Source organism: Gouania willdenowi, chromosome 5 (genome assembly GCF_900634775.1).
Source record: "Gouania willdenowi chromosome 5, fGouWil2.1, whole genome shotgun sequence".
Classification (NCBI taxonomy): domain Eukaryota; kingdom Metazoa; phylum Chordata; class Actinopteri; order Blenniiformes; family Gobiesocidae; genus Gouania; species Gouania willdenowi.
The window spans coordinates 40,438,884-40,462,390 of NC_041048.1; the positions used below are offsets into that span (position 1 = coordinate 40,438,884).

A 23,507-nucleotide genomic window follows, 5' to 3' on the forward strand; every position below is an offset into this window, starting at 1 on the left:
AACCCATTTTCATGAGTTTTTCTTGCCATATTTTTGCTCATTTTAATGCATTTTTACAACATTACTCCCATTTCTGCCACTTCTCCATCAAATTTCAATACCTTTTCTGCAAATTTTGTACACTTTCAAGACATTTTCAGCACTTATAAACCCTTTCCACCACTTTTCCACCTAATGTTGCTTGTGGGAACCCATTGTTGTCACTTTTAACTTCTTTACACCATATTTCATGCTTTTTTTTGCCAATTTGACCACATTCACTATTTGTTATGCCAGTTTAAACTAATTGTTCCCATTGTTTTTGCCACTTTAAAGCCAATATTGACACTTTTTGAACGCTTTTCACCACTTTTTCAATCTGTTTTTGACCATTTTAATTTGAAACTTTTAACCATTTTCTGTGGTTTTTAAAATCCCATTTCACCACCATTTTTCCTCACTTTTAACTAATTTTTTTTGTGATTAAAACAAGGATTCCCATCTTTAAGATGTCTATAATAATAATAAACGTTCCTGGATAACAGTGGATATTATTCAGATGAATAAATAAATGTGGTTATCACAGATTCATAGAACAATGGACCATCATTTTACTGACTTTATGGATGGACCCCAAAAAATCTCTCCCCTTTATTCCCCCTTATAGATGGTCCTGTCTCCACATGACTGTTCTTCAATGTTCATGTCTGTGTTCAACCACCTTCAGCTACAGTGGGGGTCCCCGCTCTCTGGAACCTTTATTTTGGGGGTCACAGGCTGAAAAGGTTGAGAACCACTGACTTAGATAATACAGAATTTGATGACAAACTTTTCGGTTGCGTGGATATCAGAGGTGAGACATGGAAGTTAAAAAGAGAAAATATATTAATAACACATGGCTTTACCACCATCAACCTTTGGGACCATAGAGGATATTGTTTGATTAACTCTGACGAATTTAATGAGAAGTTCAGCAGTGTCCGCTCTCTAATATATGGAGGTGTACACTCAAGGCTACAATGTTCCGTTTCAGGTCAGACCAGTGGTCAGATCATTTCCCACGAGAGATATGAAGCACAACTCTGACACGTTCTTCTCCTTTGAGCGCCGTACAGAGTTGAAGAGCACAGATTCAGACTGAAACACTATAGATAGGGTTACCACATGCATTAAACCAAAAGTTAGCAAACACTAAACTAGACATTCATCTGAAATATAACATTAAATAATGTGCACATGAACAGATTGTCAACTAATGATGGTGCTTTTCATTTAACATCTTGTTTTTCTATAGATAAGATATTAAAAGGTTGCTTTATAGAATTTAGACCAGATTTGCACCACCTAGAGCAGGGGTTCTCAACTCGTCTCACTCTGGGACCCACATTTTGCCTCGGTCATCAAATAGTGACGCACTTTTTTTTTTTTTAATTCAACCAATCAAATTTAGTTTTTTTCAAAAACAGCTGTTGAAAACACGCATTTAAAAAAAATTTTAAAACATAAATCTATATATTTTGCTGTGCAACATGCTTTTCAAAGCAAAATAAAAGACAAGTCCAGCATGACAGACAATAAGTATTTATTTATTTATTTTTAGCCAGTTTTCAGCGACCCACCCAGCACAGGTCCATGACCCACTTTTGGGTCCCGAATAATGAATTTCACCAATTTAATGAAACTCTGCATTATTTTGAAGGGCTTGCAGTTTTCCTTTGTTTATATCACATTAATGACATCATTTATAATTGTGGAAAGAACTCTAAATTTTTCCACAAATGTTGTAATTTCTTGCCAACAATTCAGCAAAATTAAGAAGTTTTGAAGTGAAGATCTGGCAGTGATGGATATTAAAAACTAGTTCACAATTGATGTTAAAATAGTTTGTTTTTTCTCTCTCTCTCCTAAAATCTGAGGCCCACTAGAGATCATACTGGTCCATAATTGGCCCCTGAACTAAAATGAGTTTGACAACCCTGACCTAGAGGTTCAATCTATACTACCAGGTAATCAACATGTGGCCTATAACAGTACAACAAATGCTGCGTTCACATATAACTTAATAATAATAATAAAAATTACGATTGCCTTCTTTAAAGCTTCCTAGAATTCAAAATATCTCCAAAATATGGCTGACCGAGATAGTATTTACAATAAAGACATTCATGTTTGTGTGATTTGTGGCAAATTTTCAAGTACGAGGTTGGAAAATCCAGAGTTTTAAGTTGCCTTGAATGCAGCATCACTGCCCCTCAAGTAATTGATCTTTTTCCACACATTCACACACCCTTGCACTAACATCGCAGCATCCAATAGAGTTCCACCTAGATTTTCATATAGCATCAAAATTCACCACTATTTAGTTTTTTTTTCCTCTTAGTGACTTTTTTTAATACTATTTACAAATGTAGGGACTTTATCTTGTGTTATTGGAAAGTTTTCTGCTGTTTTAGAGACTCTGACATGAAAACACGTGTTATATCACTCTGTAGTTTCTGTCCTCCCTCGTCCCAAAGCGCTCACAGGAGCCCCCAGTAATCCCAGCTGCAGGTCAGAGCAGACCTCATTTTCTTCTGACACATTACAATTACTTTATCTCTTGAGCTCACATCACAAGATTTAACTTCATCTCATCTGCTCATCTCATTTTATTTGGTCTATATCAAAACAAACGTCTGTACATTGAGGAGCCACTCCAGCTCTTCTTCTCAGGTTGGAACACGAAGCACGTTTGGTACCAGATCAGCAGGATTTGGATTGCTGTGGGGCTCAACATCTGCCAGGATCAGAGGAAAAGCCCTGTACCTGTGGCTGTGCCTGTACCTGTTTGTGATGATAGTCACATCCTCTGTAATCCCATATTGCTGATGTCCTGCCACAGCAGCAGACTGACAGCTCAGCCCTACAGGCATGAGATGTATCCGTCCTAAAATATTAAAGCTGTCAACGGCGGCTATTTCTATCGCCAAGGATTGGACAACAGTAAAAAGAATGTTTCAAAAACATGGACGACAAAGTGCTGCAGGAGAGTTTATAGGAAAACACTGTACTATGAGTCTATCAGACATTTATTTTGAAATTATTTTATTAGATTCTCTTGCAGAAAGCGGTTAAAGACGCTCCCAATCACCGTTATTTCTCACTTACTGTAAATAAAAAGACTGGATTCTATTACGTTGACATCAGAGCTCAATGGTATCACTTCCTGTAACGTGTGCATTGGTTCTTTGTTTAGCCTCCATCAATAGACAACAGACACAATCAATAATCCACAACATAGCTCCAATCCCATTGGTTAACCTCACAGTGTCTGTAGCTGGCTTTCCATTACAGATTTTAGCAAAATAAACGATATTTCTAAATGTTGACAAAGTGTATTTGCGCTTTGAGCTCGAAACTCCTGTGAGACTTTGCTGTTGGTCAGAACCTCCGTAGAACACTCCATGTTGGTTCTTGTCTAATGTGGCAATAATAAGTATGATGCTAAGAAATGTCCCGGTCTTCTTTTCTGTTTACACATACCGCGCCATGTTTACTCAGAGAACAGTGGTCATGTGACCAGGTATGTCACGTTCTGTGACATGCATTTGTGGAAAAAAGTGTTTCTAAAGCACTTTTGAGTGGTGGCCCTAGAAGGGCCAACAACACAACACATTAACAAAAGGAAAACGGGGGATTATTTTCAAAATAAAATACTCCGCGTTCCAGGGGGCACAATTCAAACTCTACCTAAAAACCAAGCACATATTCAGCCTCAGGAAGACGAGACCTTTCTGTTGTTACCAGATTCGAGCACTTTTAAAATCGTATTAAAAGTGCTCAGATTGTGCCAGGATTGGTGTTTTCCTCTACCAGGGAAACCTCTGTCAATCCACCTCGAACACGGAGTATTTTATTTTCAAAATAATCCCCCCTTTTTCGTTGTGTTGTTACTTTTGCTGTCATGTTGTGGCTCTTTGTTGGTTTGTTGTGTTGTTGGCCTTTCTGGGCCACCGTACTTTTGCAACATATTTCAATATTGAAACATCTGAAATACCTTCTCATGAATGCGTAAAAACTTTTGAGCAATATTTCAGTTTTTTTTGGTGTTTCAATTGCCAGTTTTCATTGCGCTATTTATATTTTCCAAGGATGATGAAAACACAGCTTGTGATAGAAAAGTATTGTGACCATTGATACCATGTTTAATATACATTAGCCTTACAAACAAGGTGTGTAGACTTTACTTCTGCTCTTTTCAACTATAATTGCTTTGCACTGATGAAAAAGTGTGAATGCTAGTTTGAAAAAAATACTCCATAAACTGCTCATGTACATACTGTACCATGCAGCAAATTGACACTGGCCCTCATTCATCAACCTTTGTATGACAGGACCAACGTGTGATTTATGAAACATTGGTATCTGACCAATCCCAGCGTACAAATGATCGGGTGTTAATGAATTTTATCATCATCAACATGTTATGCCCTCAAATATTCCTGGTTCGGAGGCCCCGCCCACTGAGGTCAAACAAACAATGGCAAGAAAAGAAAAGCAGTCCTCACATCTGAGGCGGAGCAAAACAAAGATGTGCTTTTTGACAGTGTGAAAACTTGACAGAAAGGTACAGCATTCATGTGTTTGCAGCATTTTTTGTGTGTTTGTCCTAGTGGGGCTTCTGTATAAAGCAGCTCACAGGTGACGTCTGCCCCCCTGTGTGCGCTGCGTACAACCTCACAGCAAAGATTCTGCAGTCACACAAAAATAGACCTTTTAAATTGGCCTCAGTTGTCCGCACGCTGGGGGCACATAAAATAATATTAAAATAAATGAAAGTGGAGTCTGTGTAGCCATTGGCTCAGCTTTGGCTCCTCACGCTGCACTAGTACATCAGACATCACTGCATTCATCAATGGAATGTTGAGCAAAGCAGGTCAAAATAATGTCACACACTTCCTCTGTGGTGCACAGCAGCGTCCAACACACGAGCAGAAGCAGCGCCGTTGTGATCCAGGTGTGTGTTGCGCTGCTGTCTCGTAGCAGAGTTTATCAGTGGATTTATTGAAGGAAAACCAAAAAAGTGCTGGTATCAGTAATAACGTAGGCTTTGTGAAAATGAATTTGATCTAGTTTTAATAACCTGTCTTAATTTGTTCTGAATGTGTGTCTGCTTTTGCTTAAAAGACATCTGAGGCTTGTTTAATACTTTATTATCAGATTCAGTCAGATTTTGCTGTGCTGAAGCACAAATCCACACACTCAGGTCATCGTACCCAAGCTCAGATCTGACGTGAGATCTGATAGTAGCGTATGCTCATGTAACAAATGACAAATACTGAAGCTGGCGTGAGTTTGGTCAAAAGCACGACGGACGCATATATCTGATCGGTTGATAAATGAGGGCCAGAGTGTGTTAAAGAATCCAAAGAATGGACGAGAGCTCATAAAGTGTCTTACAAACATATCACAGACGTTAAAGTGTTTCATATCTCCTGATAAGTCGTATATGTCAGCCTCTTTTCTCTTGCTACCATAGATCCTCTCCTGTTCCTCGTGTCCTGAATACATTAGTTCCTCTGAGACAAAGGTCATCGGTTAAGCATGACGATTTGATTAATTGTCATTTATCAAAGCTTATCATCGTTTCCCTCTCATATGAAGTGACATCTTTGAGCAGTGCATATTACAAGGTGGTTCCGCTGAGAATAAGTGTGTACGTGAATCTAATGAGCAAAGATTCCACACAGCGAGGTTTTTTATCATCATAGGTGTCACATATTATGTCCATGAGAAAGTGTAGTGTGTGATAGAATACAGAACAGCTTCTGTTTGGATAAACAGCACATTTATGAAAGGCATTTAGGTCAAATCTGTCTATATGATGAGATGCTTCATCAATAAATTCACTCCAGAATTCCATCCACATTCACACTTCCATGAGGCTCTTATGGTTAGCAATGCTGCGCTACAGCTAAAAGGTCACGGGTTCGAGTCCCAATGGTCTTGCTCTTTTGTGTTTTCTGTTTAGTTTGCATGTTGAGGATCCTCTGGCCGTTAAAAATCTGTTCCACATTCACTATTACCAGTTATCTGCCCCTTTGTGTTAGCTGTGTGATGGACATGTGACCTATTGATGATGGACACTGCCTTGCATCTGTCAGGGAGGTCAGATGAAGGTAAGTGACTTCTACCTTTCTTATCACTCAGACACAGATGGAGACAGAAGAAGGTTAATGCAGTCATACTGAGACTTTATTGGACATACAGTATAGGGCCCTATGGTTTCCATGTTAACGGAATCGACCAATAACAAGTTCAGATGAACTACGACTAGGCCCGCGGAACGTCTCTACGCCAAATAGCACGTACCATGATTCCGAGAATTCAGTCACTACGTAAGTTCTGATAAACATCAAAAAGGAAAAGGTCTCAGAGAGGCTCTTGACATCCGCTCATATAATATCATGTCAAATTACAGCCCAATTCAACGAGCATTAACGGTGGAGAACCCCTGTGGCACATACGGAGTAATGCGCTCCATTCATATATTGTATGTGTCAATGATTCAGTACCACCAACTGTCGCAATATTTAACTCATAAATAAATGAAAAAACCACTTTCATAGAAATTGCAGAAAAAAGGGGGGTGGGCCCACGGGCCCCTCATAGAATTGTGTGAGGCATTATCGTAATCGTATATGTTGAATTACCTTTGAAACGATATATAACACAATTATGTTCCCATAAATTTGGAATTACCGGAAATGGGGAATGGACCCCCGACCCCATTTCAAAAAAAGGTCTCATCATATTCATTCATAGAGTATTCATATCAAACTAATGGAGGAGTAGTCATTTGAGAAATGCTGGCGCCCCCGTGACATGTACGGGGGAATGGGCCCCATTCATATATTGGTATGTGCCAATGATTCGGTACCACCAACCGTCGTAATATTTGACGAATAAATAAGAAATCAACTTACGATTTTTTTTTTCTTTTGGAGCCCAGACCCCTTGGGCCCCAAAAACAAAAATCAGGCTCTGAGGGTTAATGCGTACACATCCATAGATTATAGCTACCAAATTTCAGACTAATCTGTTCACCAATAATAGAGGAGTCGTGATTTTAACTAGTGTTCACAACAACAAGAAGAAGAACAACAACAAAGTGAGGGCGTTTTGAGGTCTAATAAAAACAGAATGTTAATTGTAGAAAAGGACATAATGGCAACGTCTACATGAAAGCTTGAACTCCCCTTTTATTCAAAATAAAAGTTAAATCCTCTTTAAACTGACCTTGTAAACACTTAAAGGGGACGTATCATGGTTTTAAATCCTTCCTTTTTACATATAAATCATACAGTTGTGGTCTATGTAAAGAAGAACTGCAATGCTTGGGTTGAATTCCTCATTATTATAGCTCCACCCCTTTTCTGCCCCTTTTCTGATGTGCTTCTGAGAGCAACTCGTTTTGGTGCTGTCTCTTTAAATGCAAATGAGACACTTCATACCCCGCCCCCTCTCCAGGTTGCAGAGGTGACACTCAGTTCAACTCCACCCTGTTCGGCCATTTTTGTAGTTTGATAGAAGAGATACGGTTATGTCGCGGTGCAGAAACTATTTATTCACACGTTATTTACAAAATGTCAACAACAGAAGACTTGTCCATCTAGCCTTACATGTTCCAGCCAGAGTCTGACCCGGCGGAGCGAGATGAAAATGAAGCGAGCACACAGCGCTAACATATGAAGACGGTGCAACTGCTAATGCTAACAAAACAATGACAGGGACGTCTTATCACACTTTTTAGCGTTATTTACAGCTTACCGAAGTGCTCTGTTCGTCGTCTCCAAAGATAGAAGGAATTGAACCCTCAATCAGACAAAGTCTTTCTGTAAATCCTTCTTTATACTGAAGCAGTCATCATTGAAGTGCTTCACACACACAAAAATGACCTCACCCACAGATGTGGGTACATTTCTATAAAAAATAAAACTCAACCAGACACTTTGAAAAGGTTCTGATGCTGGGAGATGGTGTAATGAAGCATGTGGGTTACTACATCCAACAACCCAACATTTTGACTTATCCTCTCGTAACTTCAGCATCCTTGAGCTTGGACTACAAAATAAAAGCGAGAAATAAAAATGGCGTATTGCTCAAAGTGTTGGACCTGGAGTTGATGAACTAATTTGGCAGTTCCGCTGCAAATACTGTGATGTAATAGTTCAAAAAACATACGTAATAGAGAATAGAAAAATCAAAACAGATTGAAAAATATGACCAAAACACAATATAAACTTTTCTGTACTTCTAAACACTCTAAATATACAACAAAATGCATTTAAGGGCTAAAAAAGTGGATCTAGCATAATATGTCCCCTGTAATTCTGAATAAAAACGGTAAATCCGAATTAAGTGCCTGGTTTATACGATTTTAATTTTTGAATTAAAAAATTCCTGGAACAAAATGTTAATGAACCATCTAAATTCTGACATAAAACCCGATAAATAAATTTGATCTCTTAGGACAAATTCTCCGCTATTAGCACTTATGCTGATGAAACACATTTTAAAACATGAAAAGTGTCTACTGGGAGATACTGTATTTGCATGTTGATCTGCCTCTCCAGATCAATACACACCACTTGTGTATTGCAAGAATTACTTAAACCTTTTCTTTGAATATTTCCAAGTTATTGAGAAATTAAACTGCAGAGAAAAACATTCAAAAGCACTGAACTGTTAAGAATGGTTTAATTATTGATAACACAGACAGATGTAGGAGAACATTGCATTTAAAAAGTGGAACACATTGAAAGTATAAAAAAATGAATGTATTCATGAATTAAGCGTTGTTTTGATAGATGCATATTATCTGCCTCCTTAAACCTGATTAAAGTCACATTATTGGATTTATTTTATTATTGTAAAAGGGTTTTTTGTTGTGACTGCAGTGAGCTGTTTTTTTAAAGAAAACATTTCATGCACACCAGCAGTAATTCCATCTTTTCTGGAATACTTCACAGTTTTTATGACATTTGTGGGAAATGTTAATGGCACTTTAGTTTATTCAGCCCACATCCAGGCAGGCGACAGTGTACGTGTACACCTGTAGCAGCGGAGCGTGGCCGCAGGCAGAAAACCTGTGATTAAATTAAAAAGCAGGCAGTGAGAGGGCACGCTGTGTGAGCACTTTTTAGATATTTGTGTTTCCTGTCACGTACACACACGTAACCTTGGTTTTTTACTGGTATTACTCCACCTTTGGGCTTCAGCTTTTTTCATTTTACATAAAAACAATCAAACATGTCAGGAAGTATTTAATTTGTTACCGACTTTTACCATAAAAATAGACTTGGGGCCTGATTTCCTAAAGGTTTGTTAGTGTAAAAACTAGCATGTACTGTATATAAAGACTAAACATAATACTAGGATGAGGAGATGTAAACAAATCAATGGCCACAGTTACAAGATGTTTTTTTTTTTTAAATTCAGAATTCATTACTCAAAATTAAATAATTCCGAATGAAAGTGTTCTGCTTTGTGTTTACGTGGAATAGTAATTTCAAAGTGAGGTTTACATGGAAAACACATTAAATCGCCTCTGTTCAATTCCACTTTAGGTCTGGGGGTTGGGAAGGATTCTGATCCAACACTTGCTTCGGACCGCCACCCAACATTATGTGCTCGCAAGTGCGTAATACTGTATGTGCATCATTGCAACAGGACAAGGGAAGTAATTTAAAGCGGAATGAATGAATTCATGATCGCAAAATTAATCCATTTGAAATTAGAATAAGAACAGAACAATACTTTGACTTTAAGTTTAATTTGGAATGGCCATTTTCATTCAGAATTAGGTGTTTACAAGGTAACTTTTACTCTTTTTAAAGAGGATGTTACGACACCTTTCGGTCTAGAAATTAGGAACGCAACATAACCAGATGTAAAATGCTTAAACAAGAAAAATTTATTTTATAATGCAGACATAGGAAACTACGGCTCTCGGTCTAATTTTATGCGTCTATCCCTGTAAGTAAATGTGCAAAATTACAAAAAAATACACAAAACAAGAGCAAAAATACTTAAAGAATTACAAAGAATTACAACATTACAAGAAAATACAGTAAAAGACAAAAGAAAAAACACAGAAGATACTTCAAAAACACACAAAATAACAAAAAAACAACAATAATATACTGAATACTCAGAAAAATGTACAAAATTATAGTAAATGACAACTAAAGTACACAAAAACAAGCAAAATGACTGCAAAATGGCAACACAAATACACAATGTGACTCCAAAAAACAGATGTTACAGGAAAAATACACAAAAGGACAACAGAAACGCACAAAATGCTTCACAACAATCAAGACAACAACAAACATACACAGAATGACAGAAAAACACACAATTACTAAAACAGCTGTTCTTTTTTGTATTAATACTCAGATCGCTCATTATTCTAAATGCTGACATGAATGTTGATCATGTGACCCTCTGATCAAACAAACACATTTTTGTGGCTGTGACCTCTGCTATAATGTAACAAAATGTAGCAAATAAATCAAATAAACAATCACAACTCTTTCGCAAAAACGAACAAGGTGCGTATAACCATACAAAAGTGTATAAACAAAAATGCACGTAGGTGGAGTCTTGAAAGAGGCGGGGACCAATCAGACAGCCTGTTTTATATACAGAGGGAGTACATACTGTACAACACACACACACAGGGCAGGGAGGAACGGCTCGCCCGTAACAGAGAATATACGTTTTATTCTGAATTAAAGGGAAATTAAAGCTCTCATATAAACGTAGTGTGACTTTTCAATCATGGACGTGACTGCAGTGGCTGTTTGTGTGTAATTATCTGAGCACGTTTGACAGGCGAAACAGAGACGCAGAGAAAACTAAAAGGAACATGGGCAGATAGATCCAAAATATTGATAGTATTGATACCAACGTTGGTATTGGTATTGGATAATCACCAGGAATTTTTACAGCGTAGGGAAAAACTTAGGGGTCTTTTCTCCCATCTGGACTGAAGCGTTTTTTTTGCGTACCTGCAGTTACGTACTTCTGCCCTGCTCGTATTCTCCCGTCTAGGCTGCTGATACGCCCACCCCCATTTCCGGTAATTTCAAAACTTATGGGAACATAGTCGTGTGATATATTGTTTCAAAGGTAATTCAACATCGATTACAATTATGCCTCGCACAATTCAATTAGGGGCCCGAGGGGCTCACCCCCTTCTTTTGGCAGTTTCCATTAAAGTTGTTTTCTCATTTATTTGTGAGTCAAATATTACGACAGTTGGTGGTACCGAATCATTGACACATACCAATATATGATAAGGGCCCAATACTCCGTATGTTCCACAGGGCCGCCAGAGACTGAGTTCTCGGGAACGTGGTATGTGCTATTTGGCGCGGAGACGTTCCGCGTGCCCCCCCAAACACACATATTTCACCATCTCCAAATGTATCCCTGATATCCAAAACTATGAGCAACACGTTTGGTAAGTGCAACAAAACAACGCTCTGTCTATTCTAATTAAAAGCATCAGATCACCATCAATGTAATGAAGAAACTGGTTAATGATCCATGGAGACAGCTGATAAATATTTGATATTTTCTCTTTTTTTGCGATGCACAGCCAAAAACATTAGCATCTAAATGTAGTGGTGCCAGAAAAGCAGCTATTAGTAAAAAACCGGCTAATATCTGCTTTAACCCCTTAAAGATACACTGCAAAGCTAAAGAAAACAACATGCTAAGCATTGGAAAATGTAGCATTATTATCACGTGTATGTGGTTGTCTTTTCACAAAGTTTCACTGTGTCCTATATGTGTGTTTTATGTGTTACCTGTTACAATTGTGTCTAATTTAGATCTCCTTGATGGACGATGTCGTGCTTAAGATTTAATTTCATTGTTCATATTTTATTAACTAACCTCAGTAGGAGTTCTACATTAATTACCCATGCATCTATAATCATAGACAATAAACGTGATGGACCAGGGAAGATGTAACCCAGAAGAGCAATAATCTGATTAAATCTTATGATAAACACATCTCTGGACAGAAGAGAAAACACTACCAGCTAAAAACATTAGCTCTTTATTACACTGAGACAAGGAAATGTGTATTACTTTATTTTAGTGAAATATTTTATATATATATATATATATATATATATATATATTCACTGAAAATTGTGTGGGGGGGGGGATATTTATTTATTTTTAGTTTGATTGATATGTTTTGGTTTTTTTTTACTGAATAATAAAGACACAAATATACTACCCAAAATATTGCCAAAGATGACTTCAATAAAAAAAACTTTTCTGTGAAAAAAAAACATTTTCAATCAAAGAAAAAAAGTGTTCAAATGTAATTATTTGGGTCTCAATTGTTTTCTGCATTTGAACACTTTTTTTTTTTGATTGAATAATAAAGACAAATTGCCCTGAATCTGATGATACATTAAAATACTTTGCATGTCATGATACAATATATCCTGATACCAACCAATACAATATACATCGCAATGTATCGCAACATCATTATTTACAAATGTCAACTTTCCAAGTATAAAATGGCATGAAATACAATTTATTTCATTTTTATAAATGTGTGAGAAAAAGTAAATGTTAATTAACTGTAATTCAAGTACCAATATAAAAAACAAGCGGTATGTTTATCAAACTGTCACATTTCTTTTTTTTTTTTCAAAAAAGTTAAACTTTTGCTTCTACAACAGATTCTGATTCTGTTAAGTTCTTAAATTATTTTAAAAAGTAAACACATACATTTATAAAAATTTCCAGTATGTTTTATGAAAATAAAAAAATGGTCCGTTCACTGACACCTAGTGACAGGTTACATGCTATGCTAATGTTAGCCCAATTAAATGCTTTTTTTCATTAAAAAATGGATTTGGACATTTTTTGGATCGATATGATAATCACGCTGTGAAATATTGCAATATATCGCCAAATTGATTATTATTAATTTTTTTTTTGGGTATAATATTTAAATATTTAAGATTTTTGTAGTAGAAATTGACCTAAAGAGTACCTGTACTAGTCTTGCATGTAACGTAAAATGCTAGTGTTAATGTATTACCTACAAAAAATGGCTTTGAAAAAATGCCATTGCACTTCACACTACAGCATTGGTGCATTGGTCCCTATTTGTGTTTACCCCAAAAACTCAACCCAAAGTCACTTCCTGACACGGAACGATCAGAATCTGACTTAAATTGAATGTGTGGTGGAGTGAGGTCATATCACAGGGAATACTGGGAACAAACATTTTGTTCTAGTTTGTTCCTGTGATAAAATGATGTAAAAACACTCCAGTCTCTGCAACTCCACATTCCATAATGCAATGCATTTGAACCTTTTTCATTTCTTTTTGGAGTAAACAATGTTTGATTCATTGATCTATGCTGAAATATTCTATGATTTTATCTAATATATAATTTCACCTTCATCTATTTTCCATTTAAAGCTATTTGTGGTGAATAACTTGATAAATCCTATTGAATGAGAGCTTAAACAAACTTTAATGTTAACCTACTTCTGGTTTGGTCGCCCCCACGCTAACAATATTAATAACCAGGGTTGTGTTTATCCATTCAAATAAATGTTACTCCTGTATTTTAAGAATTTACTTGAGGCACAAAAATGTGATTTTCAGCTTCCCACAAGCAAACCTATTATTAAATGCAAATGAGTTCATTGTCAGATGATCGGTAAAGAAGCTAAAAAACTAATATTGTATCCATAGAAAAGTGGAAATAAACAATATTTAATGCAGGGATTCCCAACCTTCTTTGGATCGTGACCTCAAGAATTTCTGGCGACCACCAAGGCATTTTTGTTCTAGAATTAGTTTTTGATCGTGTTTGAGCTCAGATAATTATTTTTGATTCATTTTAGTTGAACTAGATTCACAAAGTAAAAGTATAGAAATACAGTTGTTTAAGATTGTGTTGTTTTAATATAAAAAAAAAAAAAATCAATTAAAAATTTCAAAAATCTATCTTAATTTTTGAGAAATTTCAGGTGACCCCATTTAAACTCCAGGTGAGCCCACATGGGGTCCCGACCCCAAGGTTGAAAAACCCTAATTTAATGGCTCATGAATAGATTTATTTCGATAGTCTTTCCTGTCATTTGTTGATTTTCCACTCTCAAGTACCCCATATAGTGCCCTCACGTACCTGTAGGGGCATACGTACCTCAGTTTGAGAAACACTGCACTAAACATTTGAGCTGTAGCTACAGAACCGTCAGCATCTGCTGTAATTTATGTCATGTGGGAGGAGGAGCCAAAGTGAGTGTCACTCACAGATATATATCTGACTTCACACCTGTTTGCCATTAGAAATATAGATATATTATAGATGATTGGGTGACTTGGTTTGTGGGTATTTCTATCAGTGGTAAAAACCCACAGAGCATGAGAGAAGGAGGTCCATGAGGGTCTGACCTGACCCAGCAGCTCAGGAAGTCCCAGAACTTGTCCTGCAAACACTCCCAGACAGATGAGGATGGAGTTGAACTGACCGATGGATCCTCTGATGTGACGAGGAGAGATTTCTCCCAGATACATGGGCAGGGCGCTGAGAGCAATGCCTGTCAGAAAAGAACCAACAGGTGGTTAGCATTAACCCTGATCCTCAAATATTACTCACACATTTTACCCTTTGGGGTCAATCTGACTCCAGGGATATCAGCCTCCACAACAAAATGTTTCAGCTTGTTCTTGTGTACTTTGTTTATTTGTTGAATACAAAAAAAACCATTAGGACAAACTTTTACATTATATAATTTATCTGGAATTGATGTTTTGCCCCCCCCAACAGCTAAAACAGCTTAGGGTCCCCAGAGGAACTCCAATGCGTGCGAAATGTATTCGTGTATTCAGCACATTGAAAAAATATCATCGTGATAATTTTATGCTTAATCAAATTGTGACCATCAAATTAGGAAAAGTCATGAAATATGAAGCCAAAAGGAAAAAGTCGATGTTGAATGTTAAACATAGGATAATAGGAGGGTTAAGATTAACATGAGTCGTTAATTAAACTTCCTTACAGCCAGTGTTGCTTGTAATGCGTTACCGCCCCAACGTCACTTTTGACAGTAACTAGTACTGTAACGCAATATATTTCTAAAGAAATGACGCAGTTACTGTTACAATATGGTGCGTTTGTCCGTTACTTTGCTAGCAGCAGTGTACTTCCTGTTTACAGTGGCGCTACATATTTTTGCGGGATGCCGTGCCAAACACGGTAAAACAGTAGAAGAAGAAGCATTGTCAGCGTGTTTCTGCGAGTCAATGCGCGAGCAGGACGAGCTTCTCAGAGTAGAAATACGCGCATTATTTTTGTCTCCAAAAGATGCATCAGTGAAGCTAAGCTAACGCTGTGGCTGGATTTTAACGGACTGACTGTTATCCAGGGACAGGTCAGCCAAACTATTGCTGTTGTTGTAAATAAGCAGCCTGTCACTACTGCTGAGTCACTGCTAACAGCAGCTCGTTAGCCTGATATGTTTAGCATTGTGTAGCTGAGAAAAATGCTGTGAATTAGTTTTTTCCACATTTATTTTCATTAGCATTTTCAACAGCAGAATGTGTACCTGGAATATGCACAGCTTACTTTACATTACTGTGCTAAGGCTGAAAAATTACTGTTTTAATTTTGGAGCAGCTGTTTTGTGCTTTATATGCACATCATTTATGGTTGTTTTATAGCAGTTGATCAACAGTGGATAATTTTATTATTACAGCACTGATATGAAGCTGTATGGACACAAATGACCCAAAATAAATAATACATTCTTTAATTCTAAGTAACTCAAAAGTTACTTTTTCCAGTAACGCATTACTTTTTGGTGTAAGTAATCAAAATAGTAACTGAGTTACTTTGTGAATGAAGTAACCAGTAATGGTAACTAGTTACTTTTTTTCAGTAACTAGCACAACACTGTTTACAGCACATTGAGCTTCTTCTCATCCTAAACACATTTGTTGCATCGACTGTTGAAATGATACATTTAGGAGGGAGCCCCAGTATGGGGCCATTGATGCAAGAAAACTATTTGTGTGTGCGTAATCCAATCGGTGTGTCTGTATCTTGATCCGTGTGTGTGTGTGCGTGTGTGCGTGTGCGTGTGCGTGTGCGTGTGCGTGTGCGTGTGTGCGTGTGTGCGTGTGTGTGTGTGTGCGTGTGTGTGTGGATACAGGATTCATTAACGAAGACCAAAAACCTGAGAATTTCCCTGCTCTCCTTTTTCCTCCCCAGGTCCCAGACCAGGTCCCAGACCAGGTCCTAGACCAGGTCCCAGACCAGGTCCCAGACCAGCTTAACGCACACAGAGAGAATCGGTTTAGGATGTATTTTTCAGCTGGGCTCCCACTTGATTTCTCATGAAGAGATTAGGGCCATAGAAGAAGAAAAAAAAAAAAAAACCTCATGCACTTCAGAAAAAAATTGCTGCTGACTGTTACTGTACTGTTACTGTACAAAATGCCTGGCGGGCAGTTTGAGAAGCTGGTTAAACTACACGTACCATTATTGTATTCATTATGGATTTTGTAAACCAGGACACAATTAGACATCCTAAATCTTCTCCATTTTTATACAGTCAGCGTGGAGTCACCATTTTGCAGATTTTTAAATTGCATTTGCAAAACTATAATTAACACAGCAGACTATATCAGACTAAAATACTGTTAGTTCCTGGAAAGGTAATCCAAACAAATGACATGTTTTATACATTTAGTAAAAAGCACAGGACGAATAATGATTTAACCCCTGTCTCCCACGTGACAGACGGGAATACTGACCATCATATAATGAGGAAGCACGTAAGCAGTAGAAGTTTTTACACTTTGAAGTAACAGTCATCCATAATTATTATAAAGTATAGTTTAACCAGTTCCTCAAACTGCCTGTCAGCCATTTCGTACAAACATATGGATTTTTGACTATTTTCTTGAAGCGCATCAATATTTTTTTTACTTCCGATATTTTTTTTTTCTTCAGTAGCCCTAAAAAAATTTTTCTTAAAAAAAAATGTCGAATTTGATTTTCAACTTTTTTTCTGAAGTTCAGATAAATTCAACTTCATATAGCACAACAAAGTCACCTCAAAGCTTAACAAAAAATGGTCTATAGTAATAAAAAAAAGAACCCAACAAAATCCACTTGAACAAGTATTTAGCGACAGTGGGATAAAAAAAAAACTTTTATAGGAAGAAATCGCCAGCGGAACCATCTGCATCAGGTTATTTTTTAATTCGTACTCTTCAATCATTTCTAGAAGCATTTTCTGGTACAGGTTAAATTTTCTTCATGTAGTTTGTGAATGTTTCAGCTCGTAAAAAGTATAGTATCCAAACAAACTGGTGCTAGTATAGACCGGCTCTAGCATATTGTCTCTAATACAGTCGTCAAGAGTAAAATTAAGCCTTTTCCTCATATACAGTATGTACAGCTACATGTTTGACCCCTCCCTGAGGAGCAGTGAGCTGCCACAGTGCAGCGCCCATGGAACAGTTAGGGTTAAGGGACTTGCTCAACATCCTCAGTGATGGCCTAGGTGGGATTCAAACCAGCAACCCTCTGATTACAAGCCCACTTCCTTAACCACTAGGCCACCACTGCCCAAAAGAGCTGTGTGGTATGATATTCAGCATTTGACCTTGTCTTAGAGAGAGAAAGGAGAAATGAATCATATTTTCCATTTAATAAGAACCAGGCAGGAACATATTGTTATTCTACTAGATTGTTCTTTTTCTGAGGAAATCTTTTTTTCCATGAACAAAAAAAAAAAAAAGCCAAATTTTGCACAAAGCATTGGTCCAATATCAAAATACCTCAGCTGCAAAATCAGACCAATTGTCCTAAAGGTGGCGCTACAGCAAACGTTCAACATTTTGAAAATTCACAACAAATCGACCAAATGTGCCACAATATTTGCAAAACTGTCCCCAGCTCATCTTCAGACTGCCCTATACACAAACTATTCTCACAGATTTTTGATTCATCAAAAATATCAACAGGTTTGAGTGTAAACAGTTTTTTTTTTAAACATATCATTGCAAATTCTTGTTAAATAAATGTAAAGTACAAACTATTGGAGTCATTGAAGATGATGTTTAAAAAATATCAGAATTTTATCACAAGAAGTAATTTTTTTTACAGCATTTTGAATTTTGCTCTCGTGTGAACAATTGGAGCCAATGAAAAAACAGCATTTTTAAACATCTGTGTTTAAAAATGCTGTTGTTAAAAACAATATACCATCATGTCCATGATGTCAGGGTGCAGTCTGTGTATTTTGGGGGGTTTTGCTCTTAATAAGTGTATTTTTGACAAACTAAGGGAATATTTGATCAATTAATCATAATCTCTAAGTTAATGTTATCATTGTTTATTTCTTTAAATTCCATATTTCTATCTGTAAGATGTTATTGGGACAGAATCATGTTTTCATATTATTAATAATTTGATAAGCTTCCTACTTTATGTAATCATATCATGTTTATGATTATGGCCGATGTTAAATAATCTTATTTAACTAATGTCTCATTTTATCCTGACTTTGAAGTGTCAATAAATTAAACCTGTTTTCTCATCTCTTTGATCTCTTCCTATGTGGCGTTACGACAGACCTGTTTGATCACTACGAACCAGCCACGTTCATAAGAGGATTACTGGTTTCTCAGCGTACCAAACACTATGTATTGCACTTCTCCAGCATTTCTAGAGTCAAGTGTTTTTCCTCTCTCTAACACTCTCCTACAAGTACTCTTATCTCACTCTGGTTCCTTGCACTGCTTGAATTATAATGAACTTTTTATCATTTCAGCTCGTGGGTTGGAATCCACCACTGAATCTCTCACAAGAATAACATCAGTAAGCTCAGATTTTTTTTATATATATATATATTTATATAAATACACAATTTTACAGAAATAGAAAAGTAGAAGTGAAAGATTAAAGAATACGCAACAATAAGTCATGAAATGAGTTCTGTGTGGGAAGGATGGTGCTTGTTTTAAGTTGTTTAGTAGGGTGGCCGTCTTGTCCGGACCATTTGGCCAGATTTATTAAATAGATAGAAATGTCTGGGTTTCCCATGCAGGGACTCTTAACGCATTTCGGAGAACACGTTAATTTAAAAAACAGTAACTCCGCTAATATTTGCTCTATCAAAGAATTTCCACCAGTTTCTGAAAGCTAATGAGTTGCTCTTTACAGCAAATGTGGTTCATTACAGTAATTTTACTCACGCGGCACAAAATCATAAAGATACCACTTTGTTTTGACAAAATCGTGAGAAGAGAAAAACTCAAAGGGACCAAATACTGGTGGATTTATTAAAAAAATGTCAGCAGGAAAACCTTCCTGGATGATAAAACCTCCAAGGAGGAGCAGAGAAACTTACACAGTTATTTATTGAAGTCTATATTTAATGATTACTTGATGTTCTGTAAGCCTTGAGGTTTTTTTTTATTATTATTATAGTTTTATTTTCCAGGAGGAGAATTTTCTCATTGTTTCAATGATTGAGAGGTTTTAAGAAGGTAAAAATGAGATGTTTCAAGAACAGATTGTTAGAATGCATAATAAAGGTGATTGACTTCAGTCACCGCTGAGTTCAGATTGTTTTCAAGTCTTTGTTATCAAGAGAGAAATTCATTTTGGAGTTATGGACAATAAAAAGTCATTTATCTACTATATTGTATTTTGCCTTTGCAAGGTAGAGCCAAGAAAACGTTGCCAGTCCACGTTTCCTCTTTTTTGGAAGATAAAATATGGTCACAGTACCTTTTTGTTTCATTACATTTAAGTGAGATGATGAGTTATGTTGCGTATAGAAACCTACCAGAGTCCACCCCCATTATGAGCCGACCAATGATGAGCATCTCGAAAGATCTGGACATCTCCCCAAGGGACAGCAGTAGAGCAGCTATGATAGCAAAGCTGTTATTTAGCAGCAACGTTCCCTTTCTGAAACACAAACACTGTGTGAGCAACAAAATGGAAAGTATTATCATGGCATTGTAATGTACCATCCACTACAAACTCAATGAGTATATACTATCTACTACTGTATATACTATAGTATGATTAGGATGATGAGCGTTCCCACTGAAATATACTTCCAAGTTTCCCAAGATGCATTTTGAACCTACAGCGTTAAAAACCTGAAACACACTGAGGTTAAATATCTCTGTTGATTGAAAGAAGCACACACACACACACACACACACACACACACACACACACACACACACGCTACACACTGAAGGTTTTAAATAATCAACTGGGTGTTGATCTAACCATATGATCATTGCTAAGACCATTGCTTAAGGCAAAGACAAGTGCAGCAGGTAAATATGTCCAGTTTCAACATTTTGTTGTAATTTTCCACTCGCAGCTATTGCAGCCACTCACTTTTTTCCCTGGAATGGTCAAGGTCAATACCATATATGGCATTATTGAAATCTTTGTGTAAACAGTTAAAGAATTTCTGAATTACTTGAGATGTCATTTGTAACATTGTGATGTTGTTGAATAACATGTTGAAAAGATTCTAACAGTTCTACCACACTCTATGTCTGTATTAGTTATTGGAGTCAGGTTACACATTATCACAGTGACTGAGAAACAGATGACGTAAGTGAAAAGTATAAATTAGCCCTGGACATGAAGTCGGGGCTCTTCCTCTTTGATTTTGCTCAAGACTCGGTGTTGGGCATTTTTCTAAGAAGGGTGTGGTTGAGCCCGAGATCTCGTATTGAACTGCTTCCTGCACAACAGGTAAAATAAAAGGTCAAGTAAGAATTTGAACTGTGATCCTTCCTATTCATGAACACACTGGAATAAGAATAGATTATATTCCAACAACACACACACACACATCTAAATCACATGCTGATATGTTGATTTCATTCCTCTCATTCTCTCTTCCACTAAGTTTTTGTGACTAGACTTAACTTGTTGATTAATAATTAATAATTGTTCACTATTTGTCTGTGGTTCATGTATTAATATTGCTTTGCTATAGAAGAGTAAATAGTTTGACAAGAATTCACACCCTGAAGGACGAGGTATTAATAACTTACAAAGTAATCCAGGACACGATAACTCAATACTCAATGGCACCTCTTCAAACGTTAATGTAATATTAATAATTATTAATGTTATAATTTGATTCTCCACCTTTGAAAGTTCTGAAAACATTTGAAGTGAGAAAGTGACCAAGTAGAATATCAACATGTGCTCATTTGATCCATAATTCATTGACACATTTTGGAGACCCTCCGTTGTGCTACTGACTAAACTTCCTGTTAACTTCAAAATAAGAGCCCTATTTACAAAAGGGTAAAAAACTAATTAAAGACAAGAAGAGATGCTTTTGTTTTGAAATGGAGATGTTTCATTTTTGGCTTAAAGCACGTACAAATACAAACCACACAAAAATAAAGTGCATAAAATAAAATACAAATACAAAAGCCACAACACAAAACAGCAGGAAACTAACAACGGAAGTAAAGATCCATGAAGAAGAGTTCTTTATGTGCTGTGAGCTTCCGTGTTTTGTTGTGGAGTTTGTATTTGCATGTATGTTCTTTCGTTTTGTGTTGTGGCGTTTTGTCATTCTGTGGTGTGTTGTGAGCACACACACAAAAAGTTAAAATATTCAAATATAAAGTGATTAAAAAACATTATCGGCAATAAACAAAACAGTTTTTCATATTTTCCAAGAATCACCAACATTTTCAGGTACTATGTAAAGGTCTTTTTTATTCAGACAATTTTTTGATCTCCTGACATGTTTTGACTGCCAACTATCAGTCTTCCTCAGAGGCATGTAATGACTGATTTGACGTATCCCTATCCGAGTTCTTTCACAAGGAAAGCATCAAAGCATCTTACTAATGGCTTTCATGTGTCCTCATGAGTTCCCCCTGTCGTCCGATGGTCTCTGGAGAAGAGATTCCCAGATGTGAGAGTAAAAATGTTTCCTCATCCCTGTTGATGTTAAAAGTCCAGTATTCTGCTATTTTTCACACATCTCCATTTGTTCTAAGAACCCCATTAACATAGTATTTAAGGTTCATTTTCCCAAACTCACCTTTTTTCTGGAGTTTTAGCACTTTAATGATGCTTCTAAAAACAGGCTGTTTTGGGGCCTTCATGCATATTCCTGAGTGGGCGTGTGTAGACGCTGACTCTACACCACAGCTGATCACGATAGCGATTTTCTTTTTGCTATCCACACACTGTTGTTATTGTCTTCAGCCAAAAAACTGCACATTACAGTAAAACGTATGTATAGTTAAGAGACTATTGTGATTGTGAGTCCAACAAAAATGCTGCTTAAAGGTGTGTTTATCACAGCAGCAGTGGTTTCAAATACTCACCAGAGTGTAAAGATGCTACGTCGCTTTCTTCTCCTCCTCATCTCTCCTAACCACAGGAATAGACCATTGAAGGTGATAATCATTTGTTTTGACCAACCGCTGCATCGCATTGCGTCACAAACACGTCAGATCAAGTCAAAGGCGATACAAGGCAATATAACGGTTACTAAAAATGGAACTGCTCTCTGGGTGCTACATCGTGGCTGCCCACTGCTCTTTAGGGAGGGGTTAAATGCAGAGAATACATTTTGTGTATATATGTATGAAAATAAAGTATAATGTATATTCTATATTAAACAGGAGTGTTTTTTTTTAGCTGTGAGGTAGTTAGAGAGGGAGGAGCTCATATTCTTATAGGGTAGGAGGAGTCAGGATTGTCAGGAGGAGGAGTTTCCGCTAGGTGACGTCGAGAAAAATCCAACTGGCCCGTTTGGAGCTGACTTTTTACAAAATGTAGAATAACGCGGGAGGTGGAAACAGAACTTTTTCATCTTTTACCCTCTGAATGAGGCTAAAGGATGTAAATCACTGTAGAAAAACCATTAGAAAGTTCATTTTTCATAATACTGCTCCTTTAAAGCTCTGCTTCCTGATCTTGATGGCTTGTTTGAACCAGCATGCTTTCCTTATGAAAGGACTTGTTGGGATACATCAAAGCAATAACTTTATGCCTCTGAGAAAGACTGACAGTTGGCACTGGAAACATGTCAGGAGATCGAATTTGCTGAAAAAAAGTTGTCTGAATAAATGAAACCTTAACATATTATTTAAAAAAAAAAGAAGACAAAATTAACTTACTGAAATTATCCATTGTCATGGCAAATGTACAGTCAAAGAATGATGATTTTATAAAAAAAGGATGTATTATAAACTACATGAAAAGGAATACAAAAAAAGGTCTTCCATCCTGTAGGAAGGGCAAGTGGCCAGCAACTAACGGAAAGTTTTCTGAGCACCCACATTTACAGATAGGAAGAGCCCCACCCTAAGATGAGAGGGAAAGAGGGGGTGAAGGGAGGAAGGAGTGGAAAATCACTGTTACAGAGTTTTTGGTATGAGACCTTGAGCAGAGACTGTTCGT

General features: G+C 36.9%; 1 protein-coding gene across 2 annotated transcripts in view; it reads right to left on the reverse strand.

The window, feature by feature from the left end:
* The window catches only part of slc2a9l2 (solute carrier family 2 member 9, like 2), a 204,598-nt gene that overhangs the window by 130,498 nt on the left and 50,593 nt on the right, over positions 1–23,507 (reverse strand). For both annotated transcript variants that reach the window (XM_028446776.1, XM_028446777.1), the window contains 2 exons: positions 19,882–20,006; positions 14,471–14,616 (listed from right to left, as the gene is read on the reverse strand). In XM_028446776.1, coding sequence (XP_028302577.1) covers positions 14,471–14,616; positions 19,882–20,006 — 271 coding nt within the window. The remainder of the gene's footprint in view (positions 1–14,470; positions 14,617–19,881; positions 20,007–23,507) is intronic.